Source organism: Pavona decussata, unplaced genomic scaffold (genome assembly GCF_977016875.1).
Source record: "Pavona decussata unplaced genomic scaffold, jaPavDecu1.1 SCAFFOLD_78, whole genome shotgun sequence".
Classification (NCBI taxonomy): Eukaryota; Metazoa; Cnidaria; class Anthozoa; order Scleractinia; family Agariciidae; genus Pavona; species Pavona decussata.
Window position 1 is genome coordinate 2,007,310 of NW_028145496.1, and position 20,191 is coordinate 2,027,500.

Here is a 20,191-nt window from a genome sequence, read left to right on the forward strand (position 1 = left end):
TTCATGGAACAGCAAATTTTATTTTTCGTTGTTAACTCACGACTTATTTACCTAAGTACAGAAAGTTTACTTCTTAAATGAACGAGCTTCTGGTTTACTACCGATTTTTTTTTTTCTTTTGATTCAATCCTGTATTGCATGACAAGGAAAATCAATTTATAATTAAGGGTTTTCGCTTTGAATTACTCCGATTTTATTACTACAATACCATTTGTACGTACAGAACATTATTTTATATTATCAGATTCACTAACTCTTAATGTTGCTCATAGGTATATATCTTCCAAACGCTCTGTTTTAAGGAGGACATAATTTTGGCTCTTTTACTACACGTAGATCTCCCACATTAACATGCCTAGAGCCTCCATCATTAGTCTTCACCGTGTACAATGGGGGTCCTGTTTGTAAAATTTTTCCCTCTCTGAATAAATCTGAGTTAGTATCTTTTACGAGGACTAAAATGCCTTCACTAAGTTCGTCGGGGTCCGGTATCTCGTCTGGGACGAAATCTGTTTTCCTTAAAGACCTCAACCCGAAATTGTAAACAAATTCAAACTTGTCATATCCGCTCATTCCTAGCTTTCCTTTCCAATATCTGCCGTCAACCAAACCAAGAACTGCAGAACCAGGCATGATACAACCTGTAGAGATACAAATCATAACTAAGTTTTCCTGGAGTAAGATGTTAGACTGAGTGACTGGGCCGTAAGCCATGGTGGCCGGACGCTTCGTTCGAGCTCCTGCCAAAATGTTTAAATCTATTCCTAAATCTGTTGTGTTAGCCTGCGTAGCTGGCGGTATTGTAGGCGCGCGCGAAATAAAGTTTTGGTGGCGGAGCCGCTAGAAGCGAGCGGCGAAGCCGCGAGGAAAATGGGGAGGGGGACTTTGAAATACATATTTCTCGCCGCTTCGCCGCTGGCTTCTAGCGGCTCCGCCGCAAAAACTTTATTTCGCGCGCGCCTACAATACCGCCAGCTACGCACGGTGAGGGTAAAAGGGAGAAAGAGTTTGCGGAATGGAATGTGGAATGGTGTGCGGAATGGCATAATTATGCGAAATACGATTTACGCGGGGAATAAATTAACTGAAGAGCGCATCCTGTTTTTGCGCCAATTTTATAAGAGCAGCAGTTTTTTCGATGTTGCGGACTATTAAACAACCAAACAACAGATCGAGGATTAGAAAATATACGCCTGGGATAGAACATGTCTGATCGCTGGTTAGGAAGTGACAGCGAAGAAATCGATGAAGTTTCGCATTCAAGGAACTAAGAATAAATTAAATTTCTAGTTGACAAAAAGAACGTGACAGAGAGTAGCCTAGACAAAAAGCAACACCAGACTGGAGAAATAACATCAGTCCAAGACCAAAACTATTATGTGAGAAATTTTAAATTTAAACTCGGTCATTTTATCAGACTCTTTCACGGTTACAATTTGTACAACTCATGGGAAAAATATGTTCTACTTTTTCTCACATTACATTGCGAGTACGCAAGTCACTGTTGAGCTGCTGAGCTAGCTACCTAGCTATTCAATACGGCGATTCAGGTAGCTATAGTTCAGTTACGCGTTATCCAACTACACATATCCGTCTTTAATTAAGGTCTTTCAGTGCCAGACGTCCCAACCTAAAATGAGATTTAAAAGCGAAAAAGCCCAAGAGCAAAAAAGCAGATGACAAGTATGGTGTCTAATTATCGACACTGGTTGTGTGACAGGTTGTGAAACTATTCTTATCACAAATGCATTTTGCTCAAATTGTTGTTCATTTTCCCGCTCATGATAAATGAATCATCGAGCATGCAGGGTATGAGAATTGATCTTTTACCGAGGGTTTAAAAAAAAATGTTTATTATTTGCCCTCGGTAAAGGATCAATCTTTGTCCTGAGAAGACTTCACGCTGCCACGTTATTTTTGTCAACCGAAGTCGCATGGAGTAAAGTGAACATGAAATTTAATTAACTACGGATGTACTCATAGTACCTTGAATGCGAAAACTATAAACAGTTTTCATCGCTTTCTTTACCCTCACTTCTTTTAAATCAACAATCAGACGAACAAATCCTCGAATTGTTGTTAATATTTAGCAAGAGTCCGCAGCATCAAAAAAGCTGCTGCTCTTATAAAATTGGCGCGAAAACAGGATGGGCTCTTCAGTTAATTTATTCCCCGCGTAAATCGTATTTTGCATAATTATGCCATTCCGCACGCCATTCCGCAAACTCTTTCTCCCTTTTACCCTCACCGAGCTACGCAGGCTACTGTTGTGTACGAGAATCCTTCAGCAGAAAAAAATTCTTTTTTATTTTATTTATTTCACCACATACGTTAAGAAAAAAAAAATGATAACATGGGCCGCGTTGGCTAAACGCACACTGAGTCCGTTAATGTAATAAAAGGATGATATGCAGACAGTATCAGATTTGGTAGATGTATGAAGGCTTTTTAAACCCTGATACCGGCAGATACAATTGGCGTCGCATAAATAACAAACACATTGCCCCACTAGAATTTTTTCGTGCCGGTAAGCCGGGGCCAAAAAATGTCATAAAACCCTGAAATATACACTGCTTTTAAGGGAAACTAGTCTTTGGTAATCATAAAATTTGCACTTCACTCTTAAATTCTAGAGGGCCAGGCTTTTGGAAGTTAAACGCGTTCTTAACGGAGACGGAGATAATTGTTTTATTATTCAACACATTGATAACAAAGGACAGGTTTATAGCAAAAAAGCTGGAGGCGATCTTTATTTGTCAAAAAATAGAAACTTGTAACATTTTCCCGCGTGCTGACCGGCATGAATGAAAGTGGCAGCTTTGTTCAAGTTTGAATGAAATCGACAGTCAGTTTTGCATCAAATTAAACAATTGAGTACTCGTCTAGTGCGCCAATCGTTCCGGTAAAATTTTCCACAAATTTCTTGCCTCACTGAAAAGCTAAAACCAAACAGTATTTTGAAGCTGCAAAGGATTTGTTGTGTTAGCCGGGCCGAGCTGAACAGACTGGAAAAGCTTTTAAACGATTTCCCGGGTGAGTGTTTCTTTGTTTACTACGGAAGCAATTTCACGATCTTTCCTCAGTGGTTTGACAAACGCATCTAGTGCCTTGTTGCTTGCAAGAACTCTGAATCTTTTATTAAACTAAACGGTTTTTCAAGCAGCTCTGATGCTTTTGAGAATAATTGCTTTGTACTCCGTCTCTTTTTTTGTCTGCCAGAAAGCTAAAATTTCTCAAGACACTTCAGTGCGAGCTCGGATTTTCTCAGGTGGTTTTCTCCATCTCTTCAAGACGAGTCGAGATCTATTTCAACGGTTGTGAGAACCAATCTAAGGAAATATATGCACTGTTTGTAATTTCTGAGCCCCAGAATACGGAGTCTAGCGAATAATGTATCAAATATTTTTGCTGAATTGTAATTTGCCAGTTCATAAACAGAAAGGTAAGCAGTCATTTTTGCACTAACCATTGCAATTCTTAACAGCAAACTTGGTTGCCTTCTTTGTGTTCAGTGCAAAACAGCGTTATTAATAGTTTGGTGTTCTTGCGAGGTCGTTACTTTTTGAAAGTGCTCTGCAGTAGACCTTATCACGGTTTTCGACGCCATTTTGACGAGTAGGCAAACGGGCTTGAAATAACAGTGTTTGTATGATAATCAGATGTCAAATTTCTTTCATAAAACATCGCTTCTGAAAAATTCATGAATTGGAAACTTTTAGCACCAGGAAAAGAATTTTAGGAAAAAAAATTGGAGGGATGTAGCTGTGCCAGAAAGCGTCCAGTCGTGTTTTGAGCTTTCCATACATTTGTCTGTAAAGCGAACCAGCCGTGAACTCCAACTAAAAATAGTTCGCGGTAAAAAAAACACAGGGAAATGTATGGAAAGTTCAAAACACGACTGGACGCTTTCTGGCGCAGCTACATCCCTGCAATTTTTTTCTTAAAATCCTTTTCCTAATGCCAAAAGTTTCCAATTCATGAATTTTTCAGAAGCGATGTTTTATGAAAATTATTTGACATCGGATTTCCATACAAACACTGTTATTTCAAGCCTGTTTGCCTACTCGTCAAAATGGCGTCGAAAACTATGATAAGGCCTATTTTTCTCGATCCCCGACGCACGAAAACTACGTATATTGCAGGATATCTGTTGTGTGCGGGCGACGTATATTGAGTCCACCATGACCATGTTTGGGCAGTGTCACAATGTGTTGAATGATAACAGCCGTTAGTGGATCTTTGATCTGGGGAATGATTCAACTAAAACTTAGACAGCAGATAATGAAATATGCGAAAGATTAAAAAGCTAAATCAATATGGAAAGAAGAAGATTCAGTATAAAATAATAAATCTGATACAAAGGGAAATTAAAAGGTAATAAAACAGACAATTACGAAAAGCAGGCAATCCGTGGGAATTAAAGAACAAGCTGACGAGAAAACAAATGAACGTGGGACGCAATTTTGAAAGCAAAATGTAGATGGTACTATAAAGGAAACACTATGGTGTAATTAGCCGCTTAAAACAAGTGACAAGGAATTTGTGGCATACACTCGGGAGCTGAGGCTGAACGTTCTTATATATTTTTTTTTGCGACTTGAGGCTGAAAACGTTCTTAAGATGTTCTTAAGGACGGTGCCTACTATTGTTACTGCGCATACGTTCTGCGCATCTCGAGGTACTCGGGTTTCCTATGAAACTCCTATGGGTGGTGCCTGCTGATACAGGGATATTTTTGCGCGGTTTAAAACTATGTGGAGAAAGCAGAACTTACCAAATGCTTTTGGTATCTCGAAAGAAAATTGGGGGTAACCATGCATTATTCAGAGATAATTGAGCTTCAATTTAGGGAAAAATTCCATACATTGCTTCATATTTTGGCGCTTTTTAGAGATATTATTGCTTAATTATCTCTGAAAAATGCTTGGCTACCGCCAATTTTCGTTTTGGATTCCAAAAGGCCTTCCCAAGATCTGCTTTTCCCGCATAGTCATAAACCGCACAAAAATACTTCGATATTAATAGGCACCGTCCTTAAATTACATGGTATACACTACATGTATTTCAGTAAATCAACGCGGACGTGACCAGGAAACCTATCAAAGTGCATTGCCTGCTGAGATATGGTATCAAGAACTGCTGATTATGACAAGCCGAGTGTGTCACCATTGTTTTAAAATGTTCAAAACATGCCCTTAAGTATTTTGCTTAATTTACATTTGTTACCTTGATTCTATATACAGATTAGCAAAACAAAAACGTTCTTAATCGACTCTGAGCCTGAGGTATTTTCTTAATACGTTCGTAAAATCTTGGTTAATCTCAACCTCAACGCTCTTATAAAAAAGGTTCTTTAAAAAAAAAAAACAGAGTGTATAACAATGAAATCCTGACTAAATGTGAATGCTTCTATAAAGATATTTATATGTCGAGGAAAAGCTTCTCGTTGTTCGTCGAGGTACATTCTCAAAAATCTTCACTTTATCTGAAACACATTTCATCTAAAATCGACCACTGTTATAAAATCAATCTACAGAACCTTCTTGAGTTTTAAAACTTCAGTTACAGGCTGGATTAAGCTTTGCCATCACAATATAGAAAGCTGTGTCCTAAAAAAAAAACTGATGGGCAGGCAATTCGTTTGCACTTTAAAGAGGCGTAACGCAAGGCTGCCCTCTTTCTATACGCTATAAGCTCTGCATGACATAGAACGTTTTTACATTGTAATTCTGTCTCTGGCCTGAAGGTCAATAATAAGAAAACAGAGATACATGTACCCTGAATTAAATTTACCCGTTGAGGTAAATTATTCGACCTTTGAGTTATACTGATATTAGAAGTTGACACTCGCATCGCACTCTTAAACAAGCATGACTTGAGCTGTCTCGTTTCCAAAAATCTACCTAGAAATAAATAAATAAATAAATAAATAAATAAATAAATAAATAAATAAATAAATAAAAGTTCTTACCCCTTGGAATTTCACATTCGTAGACTTAGGCTCTTAGACAAACAGAAGTCGTCACTCTCCTTGGTCGAGATAATACAATTCTAATTTTTTTTGCAATCATTGGTTGATCCAGGACAATTCTCCTCTCTCCTGATCTGCTAAGTGATGGCTGTAAGGAAGGAAGGCAAACAGTGCTCTCAAGAAAACATTTAAGAATTATGCTACGTCAAATAGTTACTTTCATTTTTAAGATATTTTAAGAGAAGACTGCGACACGGCCATGCAACAGAAACATGCAGTTCTAGCATTATACTATGCGTTTCATATGTATTGAACTAGCGTGAGGTCCGTATTCATTTGGGAAAATATTGGTCGAGTTCTTTTTTTTTTTTTTTTTTAAGCAAGTTTATAAAATGTTTTCAATTAAGTGTTTTCAATACGGACCGAACAGGCTAATTCAATAAGGTTTTTGTTATATAGGCTTTCCCGCCTGTTGTGAAACTTGTTTATGTTCATTGTTCAAGTAGTGTGAGAAAAAGTGCAAGAAAACCTTTTCAATACACGCGGACAAAACCACGTGGAATAATTCCGATTGGCCACCTTGAATGAGGTTGACTTGTGACCCTTAGGTATTAAGAGAACGCTGGATATTTCGTTGAAGGCAAGTTAGAGTTCCAGGTTCGTGTTCGTCGCCATTTTTCTTTCTAACATCTTTAAAGAAAGCGCAGAGCGGCAGATTAAGTTCGACCCAGGATATTGCCTCAAACTTTCTGAACTCGTTTCGTTAGTGGCAAACTTTTACCCATACTTTAAGGTAAGATTTTGTTCTTATTTTTGTTGTTGCTGTTGTTGTTGTTGTTTTTTTCTTTAGTGGTTCCAGTACTCTGAGGCCTTGTCGACGAAATTATCTTTGTTTTCTTCGTCGCGTTTGTTGTTTTCTGAGCTTTCTTTCGTCCCTTCGGCTGAATAATAAAATCCGTCTCGCTCGTAGTGAAAGTCCGACATCACGGTTTGAACAGTTCCTACTTTATAAACTTAATTGAAAGCATTTTTGCTTTGTGTTGTCAAAATTGGAACACTTTGATACATCCAAGCGTATGTTGTAACACAAGCGGTCCATCTTAAGAAATTTCGGATCGCTCAGGGAGCCAATCAGAATGCTCCTTTTCAACGCGGACCAATTCAACTATATAGTAAATTATGTTATTGTATGTTTTTACCCCTTACGATTTAAAACAATATAAGAGATCTGCACAATACAAATGCTTTGGTGGTCTCGGACTGCATTAACCACACCCAAAGCATTAACAAGCATATTTGTTTCTCTCATTTAGTTGCTTCGAACCTTTAACGAAATATCAGTCACGTATTAAATCAGCTATTGCGTGGCTATCACATACCCTGTCAACATGGAGTTGCAACCACCTGCTGTAAAATAAAGCAAAGAGTCCAATTCCAATTTTAATTCCGCCTTGAACTTCAATGGATACTACTGTGATCTTGTATTCCTGTGGAAGGTCTATCTCTATGTAGCTTATCTTTTTTTCATTCTTTGAACACCAAAAACTGTTTCTACCAAGACGGCCATGGTGAGCAGGATGCTGCTGATCTCTTTGACTGGAGGCTTTAATGGCGCTATCTAGAATCGCTCCACTTTGCATTCCAAGTGGCTTAACTCCATTACAATCTTAAATATTGGAATAAGAAAAGTGCATTAAGAGTGTAACAACTCAGGGTTTCACTAAGTAAGTCTGCAGAGACAAATCGCAATCGATTGGGAAAAACGTAAATCCTAGCTCGCGGAAATTCATGAGTAAATTGAATAAAATAGAGGCAGGTTTTTATGATATCTTGAGTCATTTGGAGCACCGCTTTCTACACATAGCGGTAAAGAAAATGTATTTTTGAATACCACCCTATCGCTAATAGTATGCGAAATAAATTATAGGATGGAGTTTTCCTAGGACATGATCACATGAGACCTCACGAATCTGACCAGTCTGAGAGTATGAAAAAATTACACAAGACTGCAAAGAATTGAGCTGACGCTCACTATACCAGTGCTTGCTTTTCATTGTATCAAAAAATCCTGAGAAATCAAACTGTTTAACATTGTACGACGGGCTGGATACGAGCTTATCCGGTAGATAGCGATTAGTGAGACTATTATGCTATCATATGATACAATATCATATGATACAATATCATATCATATTATATCATTTTATGACCTCGCATACCACAACTAAGGAGAATTCACAGTTTAGTGAGACTATTATGCTTTGTACAAAGATTTTTTATACGTTTGATCACGGGCTATAGGAAAAAACAGTTCGACTAAATTAAGTTTAATTTTTTTCAAATAAAGTCTAACTGAATTCACAGTGAAGTAGTATAATTGTGTTCTTTTCTCGTTGTTTCAACCCTTGCATTTTGTAATTCAAGCTTAGAAAACAGTCCTTTCACGAAAGTCTTCACGCGAGCATTTTCGATGACGCGGCTTCGAAGACAACTGGATAACTATCTGGTGGATGGCAGACTTATCAGTCTTTAAAACATCTGACAACAGCTTTTATTTCAACGGTACACGGGAACAAAAGCAAGTGTGTACAAGCATGCATGAACATCGAAAAGCTTGGCATAACAATGTACCAGAGTTACTCAAGTCGGCCGTATTTCATTAGGGAGTTTAAGAAACAAGGACGGCAACGGTAACAAGAACGTCACAGAACAATGGGCTTAATGAGCAAAACAATCGCTTTGCACGTGCGTTTTAAATTTTGGTACATTTCTTTGCCGTCCTCTGCAAAACAACAACGTGAAATGACCAAATTTTAAGTTTTCTCGAAAACGGGAGCGTATGACGCAAAATCTTCTTTATTTTTTCTCACTTTGACGTCGTTCATACTAATTTAGTTCCTGGAGAGTTCACCAGTATTTTCCAAGTTTAACCAATTTGAATAATTGCGAAAGAGTTACAAAAACGAGAAGTTATATTTTTAAATGACGTTCTCGTTACCGTTGCCGTCCTCGTTTCTTAAACTCCCTAAAAATGTCGCTCGCTTCAAAGCGTGGCTATATGCATATATTATTACACGACTAATCAATGTAAAATATTCTGATTGATTACCTGTGCAAGTTGGCTTTGTTGTGTTCCATGTCCCATTGTTGCATCTCATGGCTGCGGAGCCTTTCAAACTAAAACCACTTAAACATTCAAATTTGACGAGTGAGTCATGTGTAAAATTGTCCCCAATGATTCTTCCGTGTAGCAGCTGACCAGGGTTAATGCAAGGTGCTTTCAAAATTTAACGAAATAGAGAAAAACTATGAGATATGCTAAGACACAGAAAAGGATTTGGAAGTTCAAAATCCTCTTCTAAGATTTAAATTTAGATAACTTTGAGAGAGTCCCAATATTTGCACATAAACTTTGCAAGCTTGGATGCAAAACCCACGGCGTTTATGCCTGTTGAAACCTGAAGATAAGGGTTTTATTTTAGTCTAAGCCTTACAGTAGTGTATTCAGTGTGATCGTCCGGGTATGGGTTAGTCGGAAAATGATTTCCATTCGGGTTGCAAGAAGGATCGCCAGTCCTTTCCAGAACTACCCTCACGTGGACGATCACACTCAAGAAACTGTAAAGTATTGTTTTTGTTTTTGATTGTTATTGTTGCTGTTGTTGTTGTTGTTGTTGTTTTTCTTTTCGTTAATTCTACATTTGATAATTTTAAATTTGATACTCTTATAATGAAGCGGGGACTGAATGAGAACAGGGAGAATACACCGATGATGGAAGAGAGAAAACAATAGGCGCCGTGAGCATTTGAGAAAAAAGGAGGAATAAATTCTAACCTTTTCCTTCTCTACATTGTCCCCCCACGCGCACCGTTTTTATACCCTTAGATTTAGATATTTCTCACTTTCTTAGAAGGAGGCACTGTACGCAGACTAGAGCAAGACGGACTGTGCAATTTCCTTTGTAACGTGAACTGAAGGAGTAAATGGGGATATACTGGACACTGGAAAAGATACTACTGGTACGTGTCACTACCTAGATTCTCCTTCTTTTAGCATTGGTGGAACAATGCCTGAGAGGGTTAATTAGCGGTGTGGGGTACTGGTATAGGAAAATCCGAAATCGTGTCGTGCCTTAATTTTCATTGTCCCGGTCAAGATCAGACCACTTTTAAATTTTATAGCGCTAGTATGGGGTGGGTTGGACTCCAGAAATATCTCGAAGAGGTATCCACAGAGTTCAAGACAGATGCTTGGACGTGAGTCAAAACTCAAGTTAGCATAAACCAAATCCTTCAGTTTCACCGGATTTCTTGTACATTTTGAATGCTTCAAGAAAACGTTTTAAGGAAATCATTTGCAATAAGTCTTGAGACCGTACCACGAAGCTGGGCATCTCCGAAAACTACCAGTGTTTATCGATAGGTTGGTATGACACAAAGTGTAGTCGATCATCCGTTATACCTTTTACCTTATCATACCGTTATACCCTTATACCTACGTTACACCTTCTATCATTACACCTTTACACTGTGGCAATGCTGAACTCCATCTTCCACCAAGACACCGGATCGTTGGTGGTCCGGACAAGCTGTAGTTTCTTTTGCAATAAAATTCTACTGAGTCCCCTTCGACAAAACGGCCGTTTTTGTTTCTGTTCCCATTTTCTGGAATGCCAGGGTCATTGCAAGTAGCTATAAAAAAATGCACATCGCAAAATATAAACTGAGAGTATTTTCCTGTAACCCAAGGGAGGGTGCTTATTTCGTTTCGACATGAACATATGAGAGTGCAAAAACACATCGTGAAAAACGACAGACAATAAAATTATATAATGATAGTATTACTGAACATGAATTCGAGTAGTCACTTTAGTTCGTAGCTTTAATATCATGGTACACATACTATCTGAAGGAGCCTAAACGTCGGCACTAGTCCTGGGATAACTCCATCGTAGTGTTTACGCGAAGGGGCTGGTCTCAAAGACTTGCCTCACGAACAGTTCACAAAATTTGAAGGTAGAAGAATACTTTCCAAGGAACAAGCACCAGAACTTGTCCCTTGAACACAAACTAGTTCGAATTCGTCGGACAAGTTGCAGGACCTGCGATAAGACGAAATGACGAAACTGGACCGTACCCAAACGAATCCCAGGGACTTGTCCCCACATGTTCTGACCATAAATGACCAGACTTCTTCCAAGGATAACACAATCCCATCGCATAGATTTGATGAATGTTACTTGCTAAACCTGTAAAGCAAATCCACAATGGCTTCGATAAAGGCATGCGAAGCTAAGTGTCATTATAAAAAGAAATAGAAATGAAAGTCAAAAGGACTGACCAAACAAAGTGAAAAGGCTTGAAAGTTACCTTTGCAGTTAGGAAGGTCGTGACTCCATTTTCCTCTATGACAAACAGAAGTTGAATCGCCGACAAGATCGAAATCTTGCATACAGGAAAACGTAATTTGACAACCATGACTGAAAGAATCACCCTTCCGTGCACCGTTTACTGGGCGTCCAGGATCTTTGCAACCAGCTGCAAATCAAAACAGCATTTTAACACCTTGATGCTAATGTCCAGGAGTGAGATTCCAAAACAATAATATAAAACCGAGCACCCAGACGCTGGATGCTCGGTTATACGTTATTGACCAGGAGGTACGAATGAGTTCAAGTTGGTATGCCCCTTTTCCCTCACCCCCCCCCCCCCCCTCCACCCCCCTCCTCTGACAATCATATCATATCATATGATACAATATCATATCATATCATATCATTTTATGACCTCGCATACCACAACTAAGGAGAATTCACAGTTTAATCACCCACCAAGAGCAGAACATCCGTACAGCTCTAGTCTTAGACAAGCGGGAGTAGCATTTCCTTGACTCATCAGTCCAAAAGGCTGTTTCGGATAAATGCGTAATGACCGCGTGCTGATTGCTGGATGTAAGGAGTTTCTTCTCCGTCCGCAGCAGTTTTTGTTACCAGTATGTTCCTGTAAATGGTACAATATTTCTCTAAACTTGATTGGAGAATCACACACGCACACTTTACATACCAATGGAATATTCAGCACACAATTCACTACTAGCGGCCAAAAAGGCCTTCATTTTGGTTCTGAACAAAATTAAACAAAAAAACCCGAATCGGATTTGAAAGCACCCTCCCGCCACCCCAAACTGCCTGATGGGGGTAGAGGGAGAACAGCAATTTACGGAGGGGCTTGTATTCGGAATTTGGCTGTATGTTGAATACGTTACACTGCATAAGCAATTTTACCTGGCATTACGTAGAATCATTTCCTCTTCAAATCGAAAATGGAACGCTGTCTCACTGTAAAATTCAGTATAAAACGTCGTGGTATGCGATGGACACGATGTATACAAATTTGCCGGTAATTCGAGGTCGCGGGTAAACTTTTCTGCGTAAAACGTCAACACAGCCCAGTATAAATTGGATTATGACACCCTCACTTGTTCACCGCTATGCCTACAAAACGTTTTTTCTAGATAGCCCGCGTTCTTTTCAAGATTTTGAACTACCTTTTCTTGTTTCAACAATTACCTAAAAAAAGTTTTTTTTGAGAAAAATTCGACCTTTATTCCCTATCAGTAACCTAAAAGATTTACCTGAATACTGGGTACTTTAGTTTTACCTGTTTGTATGATGTCCATTTTCCTCCCTCTAAGTATTCGATCTCGTATTTTGTAGTCCAAATAAGATCATATGAACTTCCCTGCGTAACTATTTTAGTTATTGCCTTTTCCTCGTCCAATGTGATTTCAATATATGGATTCTTATCTTCTATCGTTGAGCACCAAGCATTTCTTCCCGCAAGTCGTCCATAGAAAGCTTCGTGATCGGAGTCTAATTTGGAGGATGACGTAATACTCTCATCCGGGATTGATTTGCTTTGCATTCCCAGAGGGTTGTTGCATTTTTCTGCAAAAATGTATTTGGGAAAATAAGTCAATTAATGTGGCTGACCTCACAAATTGGAAAGGAAATAGAAAAAAATACATGTTATAGTCGTAATTTTATTAACTTTACTCATTTCTATAATTATCCTAATAAAACACTCATGGGAAAAGGAAGATATCTTTTTTCCACAATTAATAATGTTTACTCTATTCCTACGACTTTTTTGTTTTTATTATTATCATAAATAACATTTATTCGTGACACTGTTTGCAAAATACATTACATAAGTTACTTAAATTACTAACGTTACTTCCAATACTTTTTAATGATTGTTTACACACAAATAAAAAGGCCAAACAGCCGCACAACTGCTGATGGCATGTATGATTATTAGTCACTTGAATATAAGTACTTATTATTAATATAGGTGTGTACGTTTACAATTAAGTACGTTCTAACACATTAAACAGTTGCTTTTACAACACAACACAAAAGTTAATTTAAAAAAGAAAATTCTTCGTACACTTCTTATAAAATGTAGATAGGTTATTGTTTTTAGTAAAAATGTATTTTTCTATTTGGTATTTGATCTTAAGCTTAGATTTGAAACCTTCAATAACGTTTCCTTCTGCAGTCCCATATATAAAGTTTACCAATTAATATTAAATAATTTAGTAAGTGACATGACGATGAATCTATACTTTACCAATTATGATATCCTGTAAATATAGGTCATTGTTCTTAGCATAAACGTGTTTTTCTATTTGGTATTTGATCTTAAGCTAGCTTAGATTTGAAACCTTCAATACACGGAAGTAAACGTTTCCTTCTGCAGTCCCATAGATAAAGTTTACCAATTAATATTAAATATTTTACTAAGAGACATGACGGTGAATCTATGCTAACTATTATCATATCCTGTAAATTAAGGACTTCGTTTTGTTTTGTGATGGAAAAGGCGTATTGCTCGCAATCTTTCCAGAATAAATTCGAGTGCGGGCAATGGAAGAGAAAGTGGTTTAATGTTTCAGGTTCTGTGTTGCAAAACGTGCATTTATCCTGCTCAGTATAGCCAATTTGATATAATTTGGGTTTTTATAAGTATCGAATTTAAGACCTTGTACTGGATCGAAGGCCTTAGCATAAGGTTCAAGGGCCACTATATGGGGGAGAGTGTAAACAAGTTCCAAGTCATCTTCGGATAACTTAAATTCGTGTGTCAGTTTATGTGCATTGTTTGGAAGTTGGGCTTTCTTGCTAATAATCAAGCAACAATGATCTTTGATTTGTTTTCCGCGATGACAAAATATTTCCATTATGCTTGAAGGAAGAAACACCTTTAGTGGGGCCACAAATCCCTATTCCAGTGACGCAATCGTGAGCGTAGGATCACAGCGTGACATGATCACAGCATGTTCGCGAGCTTTCAACTCTACTGCTGAAGGAAGTCTGGGGAATCAATATTTTGTTTCTTGGTTTCTCGCTTAAACAGAAAATCTAATGGTGTAGTAAATAGGAAAAGGGCCGCCGTGCCCATTAAAGAGTCAACAATATTTATTACCACTGAATAAAGGTCGACAACGAATCCTTCCACGTGATGCGAGTTCTGTGTGTTCCAAGTCAGTGGAGAGTAACGTACATCAATTATGCGTAGAAAGAGTTTCTTCAGGACAACCAAATATGAGTGTGGCATCTTGTTCAATGGCTACGATAATCAAACGTTCCCAGAGCACACAAACTTCTAAAAAACTTGCTTCCTAGCTTTGTCATGATCAAAACATATATTTCAGCCATTTACAGTACAATGAAGCGGTACTAAGCACTGACCTACAAAACAGGGTCGTAACATGGTATATGGGCTCAGGGCTCAAAGCCCAAAATATGACTGGGATCAGGGCTCAGATGAAAAGGGCTCAGGGCTCAGAAGAATGGGATCAGGGATCACAAGGCTTTTGAGCTCGAATCAGGGATCAGAATTGTCACACCATGAACACACGGTAAAAAAATCTCTTATCACAATATTTTTCTGCGTAATAAGGTTTCTGTCCATAGAATTTCCTGGCCGACGTACGTTTCCTATTCTTGCTTCCGGCTGGGGGCAATTCCTGTCATGCGAGTTGTTTGACAAAAACATGGTATCGTATTCTTAATTAATTCAATTGTTGAGCGCACTTTCCTCGCCTTGTTACGCAACTCTGCCTACGGCTCTCTGGGCTCTTCTCAAGGTGCTGTGTACATATCCTGACATATCTTTTTTTGTGAGAAATGAGTAAGAGGAAAAAGGAGAAAAAGAAGTCGCGGGACAGAGAAAGGTACGTAAGTACATCTTTGACTGGTTTTACTTTGTACTTACTCCTGGCAAGTCTTCAAGCATAACAATACAGGACAATAGACAAACCGATTCATTAAAAGCGGAATTTACTTGATTTACTGATAGGAGGAGGAGCACCACGGATTGAACACTATGATAACGACAGCCGTAAGGTTGTGCAGATATGCAAACATTGTCTTTTAAATGGGACTCAATGTGTGGTTTCCTGTGAAGAATGCAAAGAAGAAGGAATTGTGTGCGACGAATGTGAACAAGTTGGGCATACAAGTATAAAGCCGATGGAGCGCAAGTGCGCTCGTTGTCAGGTTGGCAAATTGGAGTGTTACCAATTACAAGAGTTGTCATGGGTGTCTGACTCAGAAACCTCCTAGAGAAGCCATATGTCTAGTATCGCAAATGAAGACACCAGAGTTCCTGTTCCAGACCCTTCGCACGTTCTCAAGCTAGTAAGGAGTGGGCTCTTCAACTATTGGGCTCTACATGGAAACTTCCTGCGTTCTGCCAGGGAGGATTCCAACGAGGCTATTTCCAAGCCAATTTCACAGTCACTTCCCCGCAGCTGTATACGCAACAAAGATCAAATGAACATGGCGACTGCTGTAGGCCTTTTTAAAGAGAACCTGTTAAATGTTTTGCCAGATGACCCATCACCCTTGTTCCAGAACAGGACAGATTTTGGCGGCAAAACCCAGCTGAGAGCATCTTAAAATTTCCCACTGCAGTTGAATTTTCTTCAAAACACAGCATCCTGATCATTACAGATAAAGCAAAATCAACGGTGTACATGGCGAATATGCACAACCTGGTGTGCATCATTCCGATTGCAGGTCCAGATGTTGGAATTTCCAGTCCAACTGGCTTGGCTATCAGGGACAACTACCTGATCGCTGTGAACTCTGGCGCAGAGACAAGCTTTAAAGTTGTTGACATCGCCCCAATTTTAAAGAAGAGTAGAGCGTTGCTACAGACTGAGTCGGATAATGGTGACGAAATTGGAGATGAAGAAGGCAGTATCAGGACAGCGAGAGTTAAGGTTTACGACATCCAGCTTTGGTCAAGAGCAGAGAATTTAAACATTGGCAAGATTATTTCATTAACATGTGAACCAAATGGTGATAGAGAGCAAATGACTGCTAACACTACTTTGTTTGGATTGTCTTGCAATAAATCCATTTACAAGTTTTGCGACTTTGGTACAGATCAATCGCGCAAACGATTCAAGATGAGAGCCGAGAATTATTATGCCTTTGGCGGCGGCGAACAACCGTTATGCATATACCAGGGTCTTGATGGAATTTACGTCAGTCTCCACAACAAGGGCATCCGATGCATACAGCAACTCAACTAGTCCCAGGTCCGAGTCATTGATGTCTTTGAGAAAGCACCATCCTTAATACCAGGTATGACGAAAACCTCCGAAAAGCTCAGTAGTATTCTCCGATGCATCTAACCACACTCCTAATTATTTCGCTGATAACAAAGCGACAGTAACGTTGGGTGAATCAGAAGGTTTTCGAGATGGTTACTCACCTTGCTTCAGCTCTCCATCACACATCACGTCATTTCAAGAGAATATCTTCGTTTGCGACGTGAACAACAAGGCCCTGCGTTTGGTGTCGAGTATGAGTGTTTACAAGCAATTTGGCAGGCAGCTGTCAGCCTTTATAGACCTTATCCAACTAGATGAAGATTTTGCCTACCAGGGCCAACACTGGACGAAGGAATTGCGACACTGAAAGACCTTGCCACCACAATGAACACTATAGAACGAGCAGCTTACTTTCGCACAGGGAAGCGATGCTCCCAGGGCCCAGATCTGGCACTCACGAAACCTTGCAGAGATTCCTTTTCGATGCTTCTGAAGTCGTTCAAGAAAGTAAGGAAGATTCATGATGACTTTGACCACTTAAAAGAAGGGCTTTTGTTTTCTTCCTTCACCACCTTAGATTTGGAGCAATTTTTTAGTGGAATGAAAACACCCGCTCGCCCAACCCCCGACATGAACGACTACGCATCGCGGAGGCCCAGCTGCATTTTAGAATCTATAGAGAGGCTATACCAATCCTCGTTCATCTTTCATACCGGTCCTCAAAGCCATTATACACAGAGAAAGCTGGGTCTAAAGGCACCGGAATGGCTTCGAAAGTCCCACGGCAAGGGTAAAGAGGATGGGGACGAAGAAACGAGCGCGGAGGAAAAGGAGAGACAAAGGAAGGCATTGCAGGGCTTTGCGAAGGAATTTGGACGGGGTGTACGACAACAAAGAACAAGAGGGAAGACCAAAGAAAGACCTGGTACACTTCCACTTGCCCTGAGTATGTTCAGAAGGAATGTGTCGGCACATGGAGAAATCGATCTACTGAAAGAGGTTCAAGGGAGTGAAGGACAATCTACAGCTCATGACACCGTCGAGGAATACGAGATTATCTTTTCAAAAGGCGATGTAGTTGCTCTCAAGCACAACTACAAGAGGTATATTATTCCTTTCTTCCTTGCAGTTCTTTCAGAAGATCTCCACCATAACGGTGATGCATTCCTGGAAGATCGCATGCGTTTGAGATGGCTGGAACAGTCAGATGAAGATCCCCTTGTATAAAAGACTGGGCACCAGGACGACAGAAATTCACCGGAGTGTATCATCGAGAAAGTTGAGATAATAAAAGATGGAAACAACTTCTGTTTGAGCCACCATGAAGAACAACAGCTAATTGCATTGCTCCTAGCCTGTTCCAGGCTCCTAGAGAGACGCGCGAAGGAGAGGGCGAGGGGATGAAAACGACGCAGCCCCCCTCGTTTTCGTCCCCTCGCCCTCTCGTTCGTTTTCGTCCCCTCGCCCTCTCCTTCGCGCTTCTCTCTAGGAGCCTGGAACAGGCTACATTGCTCCAGGGGTCAGTTGAATCAAATGATTCATCGGAGTCAAGTGGTGATGAAACCAGGGGAGCAAGGTCAGGTGGACAACTTTTCAGAGCCCATTAGATTCGAAGCTGGGAGGAGTAGGTCTGGAAGACCTACAACCAGATATGTCCTTTGACAATCTAGTTATTAAATCAGGAAAAGCCAATGGCGGGCTTGATACAGAAAAGCTGTTGAGCTGTAGAACCTGTGGTCTGCACCATTTCATTTTTCTACTTCATGTAAAGCAGGTGGCTTGCTGTTGGTAATTGATCTAAACCCCAACAACATCAACAGGGATGGCGGAAAAGAAATTCTAAGAGTTGGTTGCCCTTAACCAAGAAACACAGCAGTAGGAGATCCGTAAGACAACGGACCAGTGAGGCAACAGCTCAAACAAAATGCACCAATCCCAGCAGTTAAGAACCAATCAACCAGAACCGAGCTTGGAGTCATATAAGTTCAAAGTGTTGCAATTCCTGATAAACACTCGCAGTACGCAGTTGAAACGTCGAGATCTACATCATCAAGTGACTACATCGTGAGACAAACGATTACACTTTTTCAATAATACATTACTGTAGACCACTAACGCCTGTCAGCCAGAAGGAGGAAAAAGATTTCAATGTCAAAAGGTATGACCGCTGCCTGTAGATTCAACGGCCCACGTGAAATATTTGGTTGCAAGAGACCGGACATTTATTAACTGGACAATTTATCCGAGCAAGTAGATATTCGTACTGTACAGGAATTGGAAAGCTAGAGGAAGGCCTTCGTTCAGAAGTTCCTTACAGTGCTGTTAATTCCACTGGGGACCAACCACTGTTACTGCTGTTTGGCTAAAATTATACTGATTTATTCGAATTTCGATTCTTATGCTTTCTTCTGATTGGCTTAAAAACCTGCCTTGCTAAGTATGATCATGAGCAACGCTAATAATAAACCTTAGTAAATACTCTTGATGAACGTTACATATAAAAAGGTCAAGTTTCCGCAGCACGATCTTTCAAGACGTGTGATACGTAAAGGGAAGTGGCCTACTTTTAAGGTATGGATTAACCATAATGCACAGAGGTCAACTCATCTATATCTTTAAAGCTATGATAAAACTTACAACTTCAACTAAGACTTAGAGTTAATGTTTTTCTCATCAGCCCATTTGAACGTGTTCTATATTTTATATATGGACATAAACGAAGTTTTCCGAGTTGAAATTGTGTAAAAAATGGATGGGATCAATTTTTTCATCAGGGCTCAGGGATCAACATTTTGGGGAAAATGGGGCTCAGGGATCAAAATTACGGCAAGAAAATATGGATCAATGGGTCCCGGATATACCATGTTACGACCCTGACAAAAAGTGCAAGCGTCGTTTACATCCGCTAAGGGAAAAAAATCAAAGATGGTTATTTAACTCACCAATACCGATACAGCAAGGAAGTGCATCGCTACGATATTGCTCAGTTCAGAGAGCAATCGCTATTGTAACATAAATACGATATGTCATGATCTGCATGTGTCACTAATGTTTACGAAGAGCTCCTTTTAATTGTATTCACGATTGTGGCCCTCGGAAACTTAACATACATGATGTAGCTTCATCGTGATCATCTATGGAAATATCTGAGATCCCTGCGCTGGCGATTAAGCCGCTACAGCATGCGGGTACTTTTTAAGACTAGAGGAAGTGTGTGTAGATATCAGTAGATAAAAAAATTGTAATTTATCGCCTTCTTACCTTCTAGAGACCTTGTGTGATGGCAGAATATAAGAGTCCAAAATACAACACGATAAACAGTTTCCATATTTGCTTCGCTGAATGAAGAATAAAACCCGTCAAGCAAAGGATCTGCTTTGGTCGAACCGCATGCACGAAAATACTGAGTCTGTTTTGACGTCTCAGCGTATTCAGTGATATCAAGTTTCAACCTTAGTGATGACAGATGCGATTTGTTTGATCCCATTTGTGCGCGTGCTGATTTAAAACGTTTTAAACACGTTTTTCTCCCTTCAATTCTTTTCTTTCTTTTCTTTTCCTCTCTTTTTCTTAAAAGCGCTTAAGAGAAATTG

The 20,191-nt window shown here is 39.6% G+C and overlaps 1 protein-coding gene across 3 annotated transcripts in view; it reads right to left on the reverse strand.

The window, feature by feature from the left end:
• LOC146476299 (uncharacterized) overlaps nucleotides 1-20,191 on the reverse strand; it is a 20,233-nt gene continuing 42 nt past the window's right edge. The window contains exons 1-9 of one of the 3 annotated variants that reach the window (XR_014865683.1): nucleotides 19,860-20,191; nucleotides 12,632-12,918; nucleotides 11,803-11,971; nucleotides 11,342-11,509; nucleotides 10,493-10,663; nucleotides 9,081-9,248; nucleotides 7,351-7,378; nucleotides 5,972-6,119; nucleotides 1-641 (exon numbers count right to left, since the gene is read on the reverse strand). The exon at nucleotides 19,860-20,191 is cut by the window's right edge and continues 42 nt beyond it. Coding sequence is in view for 2 of the 3 variants with exons in the window: in XM_085114852.1 (XP_084970978.1) it covers nucleotides 5,997-6,119; nucleotides 7,351-7,637; nucleotides 9,081-9,248; nucleotides 10,493-10,663; nucleotides 11,342-11,509; nucleotides 11,803-11,971; nucleotides 12,632-12,918; nucleotides 19,860-20,085 (1,599 nt within the window). In the remaining variant the exon portion in view is untranslated. Of the gene's footprint in view, nucleotides 642-5,971; nucleotides 6,120-7,350; nucleotides 7,638-9,080; nucleotides 9,249-10,492; nucleotides 10,664-11,341; nucleotides 11,510-11,802; nucleotides 11,972-12,631; nucleotides 12,919-19,859 lie in introns of all 3 variants that reach the window. The other 2 variants (XM_085114852.1, XM_085114854.1) reach the window with 2 other exon arrangements.